Below are 17,744 nucleotides of genomic sequence, written 5' to 3'. Positions count from 1 at the left end.
TTAAATCATACAATCAGTTAAGTACATACACCTCTGTTTCCATAGAGCAGGTCTCATCTGAGCCACCCACAGTCTCTCTACAGGATGTTGGCCTCACGGGATCCAGGCTGCAGAATCTGAAGAGTGACAATCAGTTTAACAGCTCTTCTAAACCAGGGGTAGAACAAAGCATAGATTAGAGGGTTTAGACAGGAGTTAAAACAGAAAACAGAGATCACAAGGATTCCATATGAGGAATTGAGCAAGTTTGATCCTGCAAGACAGACACAGTAATAAGGGATGAAACATATTAGAAACACAGCTATAAGAATTCCAAGAGTCCTGGCTGCTTTCAGCTCAGACTTTCTTGATGTCACAGTCACTGAATGCTGCAGTGTAACAGCTGTAATGTGAGAGCGCATGGCACGAGCCTGAGACACAGCCACCACAAACACTCTCAGATTCAGAACGATGATGACAGTAACTGGAATAATAAAGGTCACAAAAACATCTACAAACCCTGTAATATAGTCGATAAAAAATTCACACTCTCCATAGCAGGACACATATTTGTCATTTTGAAACACCATATCCTTTATTAAGAAACTTCTGTAAAAAAACGAACACAACCAACACAGAAAATTGCAAAGTTTCACTCTTCTCACAGTGACTCTGGTTGGATAATGCAGAGGTTGACAAATAGACACATAACGATCGATTGATATGAGAACCATGCTTCCAACTGAGGCAGAGATGGTGAGCGGGATAATGTACTTATACAGAGAACACATTACGTCACCTAGAAACCAGCAGGATGTTTTTCTGAGAACTTCACCAGGCATGAACACAAGTCCCACAATGAAGTCTGAGACCGACAGAGAGAGGAGGAGGAGGTTGGTGGGTTTGTTGAGCTGCCTGGAGGCAGAGAGCAGTTAAACACATTAGAATACAAACATAGAAATCAAAAAATATATAATTACATTTATCAGTATCAGTATCAAGTATCTGCAGTAAACTGAAGTAGCACTTAAGTTGGAGAAAATATATGCTTTACATTTGTTACATGTTGTGCTTCAGTGAGCAAAATTGGCAACATTGGCACAGTGGACAAGTCTTCGTGTGCATCTGCAGATCAACCTATAACAAATAAACTTTTGTTTTATGTGATAGTGAACTTTGCCTGAAATGGGAGATCGCGATTATGACGAGCAGGTTCAGAGCCACAGTGAGCACAGAGAGAGGAGACAGCAGACAGCACAAAAACACAGCTTCAGTCCAAGTAGCCACTTTTTTCCAGCAGGAGGTGTTGAGGAGCTGTGGAAAGCAGAGCTCTGCTCCATCATGTACCTCCATCATCAGAGATGTGAAGAGAGTTGCAGCTGTAGCAGCTTTCTGTCATACAACAGTTTTATCTGTGTGACACACACTTCATCAGTCCTCTGCTCTCAGTCTCTGCTGGGACCTCATGTCCCTCCTTCTCTCTACACATTACATCATCATATTCTCTTCCAGCCTCCTCAGAACCTCCCCAGTTTCTATTTGGGACCCACTTCCTTCTTTACTAACTTTACTCACTTTACTTTGACTTTAAAAATCCATCTTTCACAATCAGTAACTAGGATTTTACATAAAGTAGAAGGAATTTTTGTTGGATATTTGGTGCAAAACTAAATGTAATATACAGTATGAGGAAATAAAATAACACAAAGATCAATTAAAAAAGATACGCACACTCATTTAAAATGCACAGAGATATAACTAGAAATTAAAACAAGACAGCAGTGACAAATATGAAGAAAAGTAAAAGTTTCAATAACGTGACACATTCATATATAGCAAATTTGAAGATATCATTGTAAAGAAATGAATGAAAATGAGTGATGACCTCTGACCCCATCATTAATCAGTCTCTTTGAACGGTGGGTGGAAACCTTACAGAGGCCCCATTTGGTGGGAAAAGTCCATCCAAAACCATGTTGTAAACTGGAGCCTACGATCATAGACAATGACCTTCCATGAGGCAAAGAGGTGCTGAAGTGGGACTTCTGGAGAGCTTGGGCAAGGTGACAAAGCCTTGGTGTGCTCTCCTCATCTTGCTCAGGAAGTGCAAACGTATTTGCCACTGAGCAAATATAACTAGTAATGAAATATTATGAACTTTGTGACCAACATTTCCATTACCTGGACTCTTGCAATATGGTAACAGCTCTGCTGTTAATGAAGAGTGGTGTGTTACTGGGCCAATTTCTTTCAAAGTCGATAATTATGTCATTGGTCTTTGTGACATTCAGGATGAGATTGTGGTTGATGCACGAGTCCACCACTTACTTCACCTTCTCTCTGTAGGCCACTGTAGCATCGTCTGCATACCTAATGAAACGATGAGCACAGTCGTCGTGTGTCATCAGTGTGAATTACAGTGGACTAAGGACACAGCCCTGAAGTGACCCTATGTAGAGTGAGATGAAGTTGGATGCGTTGTTTTCCACTCTCACTGACTGTGGTTTGTCTAGAGGAAGTGCAGATAATTTGGTTCTTTCCCAGCTTCTTGAAGAACTTCATCATGGGAGTTAGTGCAACAAGACTAATTGTGGGCATTACGCAGGTCTTCTGTGCATTTTTGGATTATGTCAGATACAGATGCAGCATACCTCTCCACATTAGTGGGCTAATTGTTACTGCAGTCTGCCAACGAATGAGGTCTGGTGGTCCCAGCACCGCACAGAAGACACCAAGCAAAACTTTTTAGCGCAATGATCCCACGATGGTGGAACGAGCTACCAAACTCTGCAGGCTCAGCTGACTCTCTCCCAATATTCAAAAAACTGCTTAAAACAGAACTCTTCCGCATCTTCCCATGCACTTAAAAAAAAATCCTTTCTGCTCTTTCTCGCACTTGCATATTGTGAACTGTGAACACTTTTCTGATAGGACTTTGCTGTGATGTTTTCTCCTTGACTTAGATTTTTGCTACCTCACTTGTAAGTTGCTTTTGATAAAAGCGTCTGCTAAATGACTAAATGTAAATGTAAGGCAAGTTTAGGAGGCAAAAGGCAGCTCACAGTCTTGGTTATGGTGAGTTTAATCAGCAAGAGGGAGAAACTCACAGCAGAACCTGGTGAGTCATGCTGTAACCTGCGGCCTCGTGCAGTAAGCATATTGCGTCACTTCCTGTTTCTGCACATTCTTGAGTTCCTACTGCAGGACCGTTAATTGCAGCGCTTATTTTACTTAAATAAGTGATTTCTTCACACAAGAATTAATACTCGAGTCGTCACATATGCTTGTATTACACAAGCACTTGCGCTTCTAAAACATAACTAGCTAACGTTTACCTTATTTTACCTATTTTAGCTTCGCTAGCTTAGCAGTTATCCGTTAGCAATGGCTTCTCTGTCTCGCTCTGTTTCTCCTTCTCTCACTTGCTCGGTCTGTCTCATGTTCAGTTTTTCCTCTGCCTCCTTTAGTGATAATGGAATATGTAATAAGTGTAATATTTTTGAAGCTTTGGAGTCGAGGCTCACGAAATTGGAAGTGGCTCCGCACCATGGAAAATAACCTAGCTAGTTAGGCCCCAGTAGTTGATGCGGGCCGACCTGTTAGCTGTCCCCCGGCAATTCCTGAGCAGCCCGGAAGCCAGTCCGGCTGGGTGACGGTTTGTAAGTGATCTAATGCTAAACAGACGCCCAAGGTTCACGTTTCTAATCAATTTTCCCCACTAAGCGTTGCGCCCGCTGAGAAACCACTGTCACAACAAGAACAACGCCTGGTTTCTGTTCAGCACTGTAGCCAGGCTGACTAAGAGCCATATTTTTTTGGAGCCTAGTTTTCCCTTAACTCTGAGCAGCAATGACTTCATGACTTTCTTTAGGAATAAAATTGTAGCTATTAGAGAAAGAATTCACCAGATCCTCCCCCCAAATATTACAGATAGATCTTCATGTACAGCAGTGCTAGAGTCATCGATAAGGCCCCAAACCCTGTTAGACTGCTTTTTACCCATAGATCTCTCTGAGCTAACTTCAATTATTACCTCATCTAAACCAACAACATGTCTGCTAGACCCTATTCCAACTAAGCTGCTCAAGGAAGCTTTACCCTTAATGGATACATTCATATTAGATATCATAAATCTATCTTTAGAAACAGGTTATGTACCAAAGGCCTATAAAGTTGCTGTAATTAAACCACTACTTAAAAAACCCTGTCTTGACCCAGGTGTTTTAGCCAATTACAGACCAATATCTAATCTCCCCTTTATTTCTAAAATAATTGAAAAAGTAGTTGCAAAACAATCATATGATCACCTGTACAGGAATAATTAGTATGAAGACTTTCAGTCAGGATTTAGAGTTCATCATAGTACAGAAACAGCACTGGTAAAAGTCACCAACGATCTTCTCATGGCCTTAGATAACGGACTCATCTTTATACTTGTTTAGTTAGATCTTAGTGCTGCATTTGACACCATTGATCACAACATTTTATTACAGAGACTAGAACATGAAATTGGGATTAAAGGAACTGCACTAGGTTGGTTTAAATCTTAACTGATAGAGCTTTTTGCACAGTAGATGCATCCTGTTTGGAAAGAAGTAAACAACATCAACCCAGTTGCAAAATATGCAAACCCTAGTCAAGCAATATCTCTATTTCTGACAAAGCTCAGTCAAGTCAATCAGCCAATATTTGAAAAGCCCATCAGGTGGGGGGTGGCCTTGTAATAACATTTCAAGGCACTAGAGGCATTTTGTGCTGCACAGATTATCTCCTGCAGAACAAAGCTCTATATGCTGGAAAGAACCCTGGTGTAAAGACCTTGCTATACTGGTAGGTGTTCGTATATACACACATCCCCCCTTTGGAAATGTGATCTTTACTATCAGCTAGCTTTGCATACAAATGAAAACACTAATTAGGAAAAAAATTAGGAAAATTTCTTCACAAAGCTTCCTAGATAGGCTTGCTAGTGACTGCATGGTTTGCAGATTCAGTTCCTGTGAAGAGAAAGTTGAGTAAGGTGAAACATTTGTCCCACCATGGCTTCTGAATTTACTGCAGAAATCAAATAGTGTGTCATATTTCATAACTGATATTTAGTTTCTAGTACCTCAGCGCAGCCATGAGGATCTCCATCCTCCTCTGCAGGCAAAAGAGCAGCAGTGCTCAACACAACATCACAGCAATGTTAGGCTTTTGAAGCAGTATATCAGAACAGATAACCACATCACATGACGCTAACACAGCTTTCTCTGCTGCAACAACAGCTCTCAGACAGAGAGGGAGACCTGCTACAACTGGATCCAACCTGATCAGAAACAAGCAACGGGCTGTTCTACAACCGTGAGGTTGGTGTAACACGCGACTCAAAAGAATGTTTAAATGATCAAAGCTCACCGTCTTTGTGAGATTTGGACCAGATGCTATGGCTCAGCTAATGGAGCAGTGTGAGTAACTAATGACACAAGACACCAAGCATTTACTTAACAACAAGGTATTATTACAATTTCAATAACAATTAGTTTATCTCTCATTATAGAACATCAATGTAGCCAAATAGCAACACAATACAAAGCAGAGAAGAAGAAAACACACACACACACACACACACACATATATATATATATATATATATATATATATATATATATATATATATATATATATATATATGTTTTTTATACACACACATAGGAAGAAAAGGACAAAAGAAAACTCCTGGGAGGTTTTACTCAGCTTCTGCTGGTATACGCTCACACCAATGAACATAAAGTTTAATCCCAGAGTTCCTCACTCTCCTTGCAGCATGTGCCAAAGAGCTGATATATTCAGAAGTTATCCTACTGTTCAAGAAGTTTCCACAGTTCACTGTCCATCCAAGGCAAATCAAATGCTCTCAACCTCGGTGTTCATCTCTACAGATCCTGGTACAATCAGCTCACCATGCTTGGATGAAGTTTTTACAAAATCATACAATCATACATCAAAAAAATAAAAAATAAAAAACTCCACGAGAAAAAGAAATAAATCCAGCAACACTAATAAGTTGTCTCTCTTCCCAAAAGAACCAAGATACAGAACAACTCTGTAGCCTCACGATGGCAGCAACATGGAACCAGGGACCAGCTACAGCCAAAGAACTGATGTGAGTGAACTGATCTTTTCACCACCATATGCACATACACACAGAATAATGCTCAAGTCATAATCATATTCACACATATCATGAGCATTCCTGTGTGCCGTTATATCGTTTATTGTAGAACAGAGGAAAAACCAAAACCCCAACTTCAAAACAGTCTTCTTCTTCTTTTCCTTTGGGCTGTTCCCTTTCAGGTGTCGCCACAGCGAATCATGTGCCTCCATCTAACTCTGTCCTCTGCATCCTCTTCTCTCACACCAACTAACTTCATGTCCTCTCTCACTACATCCATAAATCTCCTCTTTGTTCTTCCTCTAGACCTCCTGCCTGGCAGCTCCAACCTCAGCATCCTTCTACCGATATATTCACAGTTTCTCCTCTGAACATGTCCAAACCCCCTCAATCTGGTCTCTGACTTTATCTCCAAAACATCTAACATGAACTGTCCCTCTGATGTACTCATTCCTGATCCTGTCCATCCTCGTCACTCCCAAAAAGAACCTCAACATCTTAAGCTCTGCTACCTCCAGCTCTGCCTCTTGTCTTTTCTTCAGTGCCACTGTCTCTAAGCCGAACAACATCTCTGGTCTCACCACCGTCTTGAACATCTTTCCTTTCATTCTCGCTGATACTCTTTTATCACACAACACACCTGACACTTTTCTCCACCCGTTCCAACCTGCCTGCACTCGCCTCTTCACCTCTTTTCCACATTCACCGTTGCTCTGAACCGTTGACCCTAAGTACTTAAAGTCCTGCACCTTCTTCACCTCTGCTCCCTGTAACCTCACTGTTCCACCTGGGTCCCTCTCATTCACACACATGTATTCTGTCTTACTGCGGCTAAGCTTCATTCCTCTGTTTTCCAGAGCAGACCTCCACCTCTCTAGATTTTCCTCCACCTGCTCCCTGCTCTCACTACAAATAACAATGTCATCTGCAAACATCATAGTCCATGGAGATTCTTGTCTAACCTCATCTGTCAGTCTGTCCATCACCAGAGCAAACAAAAAGGGGCCCAGAGCTGATCCTTGATGCAGACCCACCTCCACCTTGAACTCCTCTGTCACACCTACAGCACCTCATCACAGTCTTACAGCTCTCATACATGTCCTGCACCACTCTAACATACTTCTCTGCTGCTCCAGACGTCCTCATACAATACCACAGTTCCTCTCTCTGCACCCTGTCAAACGCTTTCTCTAAATCTACGAAGACACAATGCAACTCCCTCTGACCTTCTCTGTACTTCTCCATCAGGATCCTCAAAGCAAATACTGAATCTGTTGTTCTCTTTCTAGGCATGAAACCATATTGCTGTTCACAAATACTCACCTCTGCCCTTAGCCGAGCTTCCACTACTCTTTCCCATAACTTCATTGTTTGGCTCATCAGCTTTATTCCTCTGTAGTTGCCACAGCTCTGCACATCTCCCCTGTTCTTAAAAACTGGCACCAGTACACTGTTGAAAGCAAATGAGAGCGGTTAAGAACAATGGTAAAGCTAGAGAAATGAACTGGGGACAGGAAGTAGATGAAAGGGGAAACAAAATAAAAATCCAGGACAGGAAATTAATGTGAGGGTCAGATCATGTCAGCAGTACACTTCTCCTCCAGTCCTCAGCATCCTCTCACTCTCCAAGATCTTGTTAAACAAACTAGTCAGAAACTCTACTACCACCTCTCCTAGACACTTCCATACCTCCACAGGTTTGTCATCAGGGCCAACTGCCTTTCCACTCTTCATCCTCTTCAATGTCTTCCTCACTTCAGTCTTACTAATCTTTGCTACTTCCTGCTCCACACCAGTCACCTCTTCTACTCTTCGTTCCCTTTCATTTTCCTCGTTCATCAACTGTTCAAAGTTCTCCTTCTATCTTCCCATCTCTATCTCTTTGTCTGGCCAACCTGTACAAATCCACCTCTCCCTCTTTAGTGTCCAACCTAGCATACAAGTCCTCATATGCTCTTTGTTTGGCCTTTGCCACCTCTATCTTCACCTTACGCTGTATCTCCCTGTACTCCTGTCTACTCTCTTCAGTCCTCTCAGTGTCCCACTTCTTCTTAGCTAACCTCTTTCTCTGTATACACTCCTGAACTTCCTCGTTCCACCACCAAGTCTCCTTGTCCGCTTTCCTCTTTCCAGATGACACACCGAGTACCCTCCTACCTGTCTCCCTGATCAAATTAGCTGTAGTAGTCCAGTCATCTGGAAGCACCTCCAAACCACCCAGATTCTGTCTCAGCTCCTCCCTGAAAACTACACAACATTCTTCCTTTTTCAACTTCCACCACTTCGTCCTCTGCTCTGCCTTAGTCCTCTTCATCTTCCTCACCACCAGCATAATTTTTGACTACACTCTCCCCTACCAATACTTTACAGTCACTGATCTCTTTCAGATTACAGCGTCTACACAAGATGTCGTCCACCTGAGTGCTTCTCCCTCTGCTCTTGTACGTCACCCTATGTTCCTGCCTCTTCTGAAAGAAAGTGTTCAATACAGCCATTTCCATCCTTTTTGCAAAGTCAACCACCATCTGACCTTCTGCGTTCCTGTCCTGAAGACCAAACCTGCCCATCACAGTCTCATCACCTCTGTTCCCTTCTCCTACATGTCAATTGAAATCTGCACCAATCACCACTCTCTCACCTCTGGAGATGCTCTGCATCACTTCATCTAACTCACTCCAGAATTTCTCCTTCTCTTCTAACTCACATCCTACCTGTGGGGCATAACCACTCACAACATTGAACATCACCCCTTCAACTTACAGCTTTAGACTCATCAACCTGTCTGATACTCTTTTCACCTCTAGAACATTCTTCACAAAATCCTCTTTCAATACAACTCCTACTCTATTTCTCTTCCTATCTGACCCATGGTAGAACAACTTGAACCCTGCTCCTAAGCTTCTAGCCTTGCTACCTTTCCACCTGGTCTCCTGGACACACAGTATGTCCACCTTCCTTCTCTGCATCATGTCGATCAACTCCCTAGCCTTCCCTGTCATAGTCCCAACATTCAAACTCCCACTGTCAGTCCTACATTCTCAGCTTTCCTCTTCTCTCTCTGCCACGAACACACCTTCCTCCTCTTCTTCTTCGTCTTTGACCAACAGTAGTCTAATTTCCACCGGTACCCTGTAGGTCAACAGCACCGGTGGCGGTCGTTGTTAACCCGGCCCCGACCGATCCGGTATGGAAGTCTTTGTCACGATTCGCATGTTTGATTTGGCATGTGTTTTACGTCGGATGCCGTTCCTGCCACAACCCTCTGCATTTATCCAGACTTGGGACTGGCACAAGAAGACACTGGCTTGTGCCCCCTTGCGGTTGCATTCACAACTTCAAAACAGTAGCGCTAGCTTAATGCCGTTAGCCATTAACCGTTAGCCGTTAGCCACCATGAATTAGCTTCCAAACACTTCTACTGAAGCGATTCACTCACCAGGAAGAGCCAAGTCTTATCAGCCAGTGGTGGTTCCCATGTTAATAATTCTGAATCTTATCCTGGATTTCACTCTACTACCTTTAGATTTGGTCAAGAGAGCAGCAGGAAAACAACTGCAGGGTTGTTTTAAAATATGCTACTATATTCATTTTTCTATGTGCACATAGAAATTGCATTGAAGATGTTCGTGTAGCCTCCAAGTTCATAAGATTCATGTCACACAGTGTAGCTTTCAATAAACATATTAAAACCAATAAACATAGTAAACATACGTTTAATGAAATCACACACAGTCTGTAAAAGCTCTGTTACAAGGTTATAGGTTGTAAATAATGGAAGAGAGCTGGAGGGTTGAGTTGAGCAGATTAAGAAAATAGTAGAAAGGGCCAGAAGGTAATTTCCATTAACAGGACAGAACAGAAGAAGACAACTGACAGAGAGTCAGGGAAACAAACAGTGCCCAGCCCCCTCCCTGCTTTGCAAGTCAGGCTCAGGGAAACCAGGGAACCCGACTTAGCCTGAATTGCCATTCTGTGAGTGAGTAGCCTACCCAGTCAAATTTTACAGGAGGCCTGTCCTGACATCATCTTTGCATTTTTAATGCACCATTTCTAAGAATTTACCACATGAAGGCCCAAGAGTTTACTCGACAATGCATCTAAAGAACTTTAAAGTTAGATAAAATACATTGGCCCATAATTACTGGGTAATACTGATGTATTCTGTTCTGGTGGACAGGAAATAAGCTATTTTTATACATTTACAATGCTTAATCCATAAATATAATAAAACCAATAAAAGAAAATAGAAATTTAAAGCCTTTTCAATGGGAAAGTGACTGATGTGTCAGGGGGCTAATTTATGGATTCAACATGAAGGGGAATATTTTTGGTAGCAAGATAAACGGTTTGACCTGGATTGCAGGTGGGGGCCGGGACTCTCAGATGGTCACCTAGCTGCTTGTCCCTATCCGCAGCCCTGAGCAGGGTGGCCCGGTGTCCCTCCCACAGTGGCGGCTGATAGCATAGGGAAGCAGAGGAGGTTCATGTGGAGCAGAGGGTGCTTAGCTGGCATCTCTGCCAGCTGGGAGATGTGCTGCACAGACTGACTCAGTCCTTCCTCCAGGTGCAGCATCTGTTGGTCGTGCTGCCAGTAAGGTGCCCTGGCTGGTGATCACCTGTTGCAGCTGTTTCATGTCTTCTGGATCCACTAGACTGGCCAGATTGTTCTGTCACAGTTCCAGTGGTGTAGTATGACATGGACCCAAAGTGGGTGGTAAAAAGTGGTTTATTCATAAGAACTGGGCAGGTAGGAGCAGGGGGAAGAGGAATCTATTTACTCTCATTTTTAAAAACTTGGATGTGTGATTTTTATCTGATCTCAAAATCATGAAGATAGTTACCAAAGAATCTGTGAAGCTTAAATGTGTCCACATGATTCAGAAACACATTCATGTTATGTTTTCACAAATTCACCAGATACTATTAAAGGTCTAGTAAAAAATGAAAATACAGAAACATGAGCAAACTAATGCAACAAACGTGTTTTGTTTTCTAATTTTTCACTATGACCACTGCTTTGGGGATCCCACAGGTTCCTGAGGTTTTTTCCTTCTTTTTACCTTAAAGGGGTTTGGGCACATTTACTTTATTTGATTTACGGTAAAGGTAAAGGACAGAGGGCGTTTTTGTGGAGCAGACTGTAAAACCCACTGGGGCAAAACTCCCCTTTGACATCAGGAGATTATATTTTGATTTGATAACATTTTAATTTTTCTGCTGATGTGAAATAGCTTGAATTGTCACAGTGCTTAACATTCAACATTGACATTGGTTTGTTTGCATCAAATGACAAAAAAACTATTTTCAGTTGGAAAAAGTTACTATCCTCATTTAAAATGACAAAAAACATAATTTCACAACATAATATTAAAAGCACATTCAGCTGATATAAAAATGTTCAATGTCTATCTATCTATCTATCTATATAGACATATATTTTTTTGACCCTATGGTTGGTAGGTGGCCCCTCTACCAACTGAGCAACCCCCCCCCTCCAGACTTTTACATATAACTGTCAGTATTTTACTAATCCTTTTTATGCCCTCATAGACCATGTTGGTACTTCTGATAGTGACCAGCTGAACGTGCATTCTTATGATGTTAGGTTTAGTGTTACGATTGGATGAGGGCATTTCAGTATATGAAGATCCAAACGTAACACTAAACCTGATATGATGTAAAATTCGTTTTGATGCTTAACATCCCATTTTAAATCATACAATCAGTTAAGTACATACACCTCTGTTTCCATAGAGCAGGTCTCATCTGAGCCACCCACAGTCTCTCTACAGTATGTTGGCCTCACGGGATCCAGGCTGCAGAATCTGAAGAGTGACAATCAGTTTAATCGCTCTTCTAAACCAGGGGTAGAACAAAGCATAGATCAGAGGGTTTAGACAGGGGTTAAAACAGAAAACAGAGATCACAAGGATTCCAAAATAAGTGTTGAGAAGGTCCACTCCTACAAGACAAACACAGTGATATGGGATGAAACATATTAGAAACACAGCTATAAGAATTCCAAGAGTCCTGGCTGCTTTCAGCTCAGACTTTCTTGATGTCACAGTCACTGAATGCTGCAGTGTAACAGCTGTAATGTGAGAGCGCATGGCACGAGCCTGAGACACAGCCACCACAAACACTCTCAGATTCAGAACGATGATGACAGTAACTGGAATAATAAAGTTCACAAAAACATCTACAAATCCTCCAATATAGTCAATAAAAAATTCACACTTCCCATAGCAGGACACATACATGTCATTTTGAAACAACATATCCTTTATTAAGACAATTCTGTAAAGAAACGAACACAACCAACACAGAAAATTGCAAAGTTTCACTGTTCTCACAGTGACTCTGGTGGGATAATGCAGAGGTTGACAAATAGACACATAACGATCGATTGATATAAGAACCATGTTTCCAACTGAGGCAGAGATGGTGAGTGTGGTAACATACATATACAGAGCACAGATATGATCACCGAGAAACCAGCAGGATGTTTTTCTGAGCATTTCACCTGGAAGGGTCACAAGTCCCACAATGAAGTCTGAGACAGACAGAGAGAGGAGGAGGAGGTTGGTGGGTGTGTGGAGCTGCCTGGAGCCAGAGAGCAGTTAAACACGTTAGAATACAAATATGGAAATTAAAAAAACTTATCAGATACAGTATCTGGAGTAGCCTATAGTAGCATTTAGGATGAAGCAAATATATGCCTCACATTTAGTAGATGTTGCACTTTAATGTGTCAAATCATTATCAACATTGACACAGTGCAAGTCTTCATGTATTTGTTAGAACTGATTTCTTATAAGAATCAACTACAGATCTGCCTATAACAAATAAACTTCTGTCTTATGTGATAGTGAACATTGCCTGAAGTGGGAGATCGAGATGATGACGAGCAGGTTCAGAGCCACAGTGAGCACAGAGAGAGACGACAGCAGACAGCGAAAAAACACAACTTCAGACCAAGAAATCAGTGGCTTCCTGCAGGAGGTGTTGAGGAGCTGTGGAAAGCAGAGCTCTGCTCCATCATGTACCTCCATCATCAGAGATGTGAAGAGAGCTGCAGCTGTAGCAGCTTTCTGACCACAACTCTGTCATACAACAGTTTTATCTGTGTGACACACACTTCATCAGTCCTCTGCTCTCAGTCTCTGCTGGGACCTCATGTCCCTCCTCCTCCTTTCTACACGTTACATCATCATATTCTCTTCCAGCCTCCTCAAAACCTCCCCTGTTTCTATTTGGGACCCACTTCCTTCTTTACTAACTTTACTCACTTTACTTTGACTTTAAAAATCCATCTTTCACAATCAGTAACTAGGATTTTACATAAAGTAGAAGGAATTTGTGTTGGATATTTGGTGCAAAACTGAATGTAATATACAGTTTGAGAAAAAAAATGAACAGAGTTATAACTAGAAATTAAAACAAGACAGCAGTGACAAATATGAAGAAAAGTTAAAGTTTAAATAATGTGACACATTCATATCTGATCCTATTCAGATCCTACAGCAGGAAGTTTTTCAGCCAATTCAGAAAAATTCACAAGAAGAGACAAAAATAATGTCATAGTTAAATGGTAAATGTTCTGCACTTATAAAGCACTTTTTTACTATTGGCCCTCAAAGCACTTTATACTGCTTCTTATTCACCCATTCACACTCACAATCCCACACACACACGCACTCATGCTGCTATGCAGCTGGCCAACACTTGCTGGGGGCAACTAAGTTGGGGTTCAGTGTCTTGCTCAAGGACACTTCGACACGTGACAGGAGGACCAACAACTGTGAGATTGGTGGAGATTGGCTCTACCATCCTGCACCCCAGTCGCCCCATAACTTGACCTTTGACCACCAAAGCCTTCATTCAGTAATATTATGTTAGAAATGTGACAGATGTGAGGGCACAGTGAGCTTGACATCCGACTGGAACAATTTCATCTACGAGTCCACGTGGATGCTTTCAAATTTGAAGAAAATCCCTAGAGGCTTTAATTGAAAAATATAAAGCAAACGGGGCCCCATTAACTTTAACCTTTGACCTCTGATTAACGGGACGCAATCAGTTCACCATCAGTGGTTAGAATGGACCTTTGCAGCAAATTTGAAGATACCATTGTAAAGAAATGAATGAAAATGAGGTCAAAGTGATGACCTCTGACCCCAATCATTAATTAGTCTCTTTGAACGGTGGGTGGAAACCTTACAGAGGCCCCATTTGGTGTGAAAAGTCCATCCAAAACCATGTTGTAAACTGGAGCCTACGATCATAGACAATGACCTTCCATGAGGCAAAGAGGTGCTGAAGTGGGACTTCTGGAGAGCTTGGGCAAGGTGACAAAGCCTTGGTGTGCTCTCCTCATCTTGCTCAGGAAGTGCAAACGTATTTGCCACTGAGCAAATATAACTAGTAATGAAATATTATGAACTTTGTGACCAACATTTCCATTACCTGGACTCTTGCAATATGGTAACAGCTCTGCTGTTAATGAAGAGTGGTGTGTTACTGGGCCAATTTCTTTCAAAGTCGATAATTATGTCATTGGTCTTTGTGACATTCAGGATGAGATTGTGGTTGATGCACGAGTCCACCACTTACTTCACCTTCTCTCTGTAGGCCACTGTAGCATCGTCTGCATACCTAATGAAACGATGAGCACAGTCGTCGTGTGTCATCAGTGTGAATTACAGTGGACTAAGGACACAGCCCTGAAGTGACCCTATGTAGAGTGAGATGAAGTTGGATGCGTTGTTTTCCACTCTCACTGACTGTGGTTTGTCTAGAGGAAATGCAGTAGCCAGGTACACAACAGGGTGCTCAGTTTGCTCACCAGATTCCGAGGGATGATCCGATTTAATGGTGAGCTGAAGTCAACAAACAGCATTCCTGCGTGGGTGTTCTTATTCTCCATATGTGCCAGGGTCACGTTGACAACTGAGAAAATGAGATCCTCTGTGGAGCAGTTTGGTGTGTGTGCACACTAAAATAAATCGAATGGTGGGGGACGTTTTGAGATAATGTGGTTCTTTCCCAACTTCTTGAAGAACTTCATCATGGGAGTTAGTGCAACAAGACTAATTGTGGGGATTACACAGGTCTTCTGTGCATTTTTGGTTGTTGTCAGATACAGATGCAGCATACCTCTCCACATTAGTGGGCTAATTGTTACTGCAGCTCTGAACATGTCACAGTCTTTGAACTGAAAACAGTCCTACAAGGCTTCCATTTACATTGGGTTTATCTCTAATCGGCCGGTGCTTGCATGCACCGGCATCAGCATCGCTGAGAGGTGGTCTCAACAGACAAGGTGGGGGCGGGAGAAAGCTATGAAATCATTTTTGATGTTAGTACATTGCGTCCAAAAGTGGATCCGAATGGGTTAACTTTTACAACGTTTTGTTATGTTACATCGGTATTTTAAAATTCAATTCATTATTTTCCATAAACTTCTACAAACAATACCCCATAATGACAACGCAAAAGGTGTTTGTTTGAAATCTTTGTAAATTTATTAAAAGCAAAGAGACAAAAAAACAATCAATCTGGGCTCTGGCTGGACCAATCAGGGACATTCACAGAGTTGTCCGGTAGCCACTCCTTTGTTATCTTGACTGTGTGGTTAAGGTCCTGGTGTCCTGTTGAGAGATGAACCGTCGCCCCAGTTTGAGGAACAGGTTTTCATCAAAGATGTCTCTGTACATTGCTGCATTTATGTTTCCCTTGATCCTGACTACTGTCCACTTGCTGTGGGGATGAAAAACATCCTGGTCCCAGCCATCACCACCATGCTTGACCGTACGGATGGTATTGGCCAGGTGGTGAGCGGTGCCTGGTTTCCTCCAGACATGACACTTGGCATTCAGGCCAAAGAAGTCAATCTTTGTTTCATCAGAGCAGCGAGTTTTGTTTCTTATGGTCAGAGTCCTTCAGGTGGCTGTCATGTGCCTTTTCTTGAGGAGGGGTTTCCGTCCGGCCACACTACTATACAGGCCTGATTGGTGGAGTGCTGCAGAGATGTTCTTCTGGAAAGTTCTTCTACTCCAGAAAGTAGTTCTACTTCTTGGTCACCTCCCTGAATAAGGCCCTTCTCTCCCAGTCTCTCAGTTTAGCCGGTTGGCCCGGTCTAGGAAGAGTCCTGGTGGATCCAAACATCTTACATTTACATTTACATTTAGCAGACGCTTTTATCCAAAGCGACTTTCAAGTGAGGTACAAGGCAGATAAAATCTAAGTCAAGGAGAAAACATCTAAGCAAAGTCCTATCAGAAAAGTGTTCATAGTTTCACAAGATGCAAGTGCGAGAAAGAGCAGAAAGGATTTTTTTTTTTTTTTTTTTTTAAAGAGATTTAAGTGCATAGGAAGATGTGGAAAAGTTCTGTTTTCAGCAGTTTTTTGAATATTGGGAGAGAGTCTGTTGAGCGTGCAGAGTTTGGTAGCTCGTTCCACCATCGTGGGATCATTGCAATAAAAAGTTTTGCTTGTTGTCTTCTGTGTGGTGCTGGGACCACCAGATGTCGTTCGTTGGCAGACCGCAGCGGGCAGGAAGTATTATAGACCTGAAATTAGGGACGTCATCCCTAAATCCCATTTAAGGATTATGGAGGCTGCTCTGCTCATTGGGACCTTCAATACCACGAAAATCATTCTATTCCCTTCTTTAGATCTGTGCCACTGTGAGACAATCCTGTCTCGGAGGTCTACAGAAAATTCCTTGGACTTCATGTCTTGGTCTGTGCTCTTCATGCACTGTTAACTGCGGGACCTTATATAGACAGGTGTATGCTTTTCCAAATCATGTCCAATTAACTAAATGTCCCACAGGTGGACTCCAATCAAGTTGATGTACACAGCTAAGATGATAATAGAAAAACCCCTTGGCAGGTATAAGGTCTGCATTTAAGAGTAAGCAGCTCTATGCCGGAAGTTCACTATTGCACCATCAGTTGTTAGTGTAAATGCACAACCATTCACAGCTTGACTTTTGTCCAGCTGGAAAGCTTTTAGTCCCAGCAAGCTAACGGCTTCATCAGGAAAAAAACAAGTTTAGCCACGTCTCTGTCAGGATCATAGCAGAGCAGTCCACTACCTCCCTATGTGCTATTAAGTTCAGTCTCAGGTAGTCCATTTCGTGGAGGATAACATGGATGGTGTCGTGGCAAAAACACACAACATCTTGGTCACTCTTCTGCATGTATCGGATCATTTCTTCATTCAACTCAGTTTTTATCCCTAGACCTTCGGAATCTCCCCCCACACTTGTAACATTCCGACGCAACCTCAGGTCTCTCAACCCGGATCGATTCTTCTCGCTGGTCTCCGCAACCCTGCCCCCAACACAGGACCTCTCCATCCTCGATGCAGATGCAGCCACAGCCACAGACAGCCTCTGCAATACACTTTCATCATGTCTGGATTGTCTCTGTCCCATGTCTTCGAGACCCGCTCATCTCTCATCTTCTAATCCGTGGCTCACTGACGGGATCCGTGAACAATGCACCATGCTCAGGAGTGCAGACTCCATCTGCCCTTGCTGAGTATCAGGATCTGCTTGGACCTTTTTCTCACAGTGTCACCAGGGAAAAGATCGATTACTACC

The 17,744-nt window shown here is 42.4% G+C and overlaps 2 protein-coding genes across 2 annotated transcripts; both read right to left on the bottom strand.

Moving 5' to 3' along the window:
* Positions 1–77: 77 nt before the first annotated feature.
* On the bottom strand, positions 78–2,933 carry LOC137133195 (trace amine-associated receptor 13c-like). Its single transcript, XM_067516541.1, has 2 exons — positions 1,160–2,933; positions 78–894 (listed from the first exon to the last, which is right to left on the bottom strand). Exons 1-2 carry the CDS (start codon positions 1,333–1,335, stop codon positions 78–80), a joined length of 993 nt encoding a protein of 330 aa, XP_067372642.1. The 5' UTR covers positions 1,336–2,933.
* An 8,532-nt stretch (positions 2,934–11,465) lies between these two features.
* Positions 11,466–13,185, bottom strand: LOC137132920 (trace amine-associated receptor 13c-like). The gene is made up of 2 exons (XM_067515950.1): positions 13,013–13,185; positions 11,466–12,736 (listed from the first exon to the last, which is right to left on the bottom strand). Exons 1-2 carry the CDS (start codon positions 13,183–13,185, stop codon positions 11,920–11,922), a joined length of 990 nt encoding a protein of 329 aa, XP_067372051.1. The 3' UTR covers positions 11,466–11,919.
* Between the last annotated feature and the right edge of the window lie 4,559 nt (positions 13,186–17,744).

Source organism: Channa argus, chromosome 9, assembly GCF_033026475.1.
Source record: "Channa argus isolate prfri chromosome 9, Channa argus male v1.0, whole genome shotgun sequence".
Lineage (NCBI taxonomy): Eukaryota > Metazoa > Chordata > Actinopteri > Anabantiformes > Channidae > Channa > Channa argus.
Note: the sequence above shows the minus strand (reverse complement) of the source record. Positions and strands in the feature narration are given on the sequence as shown.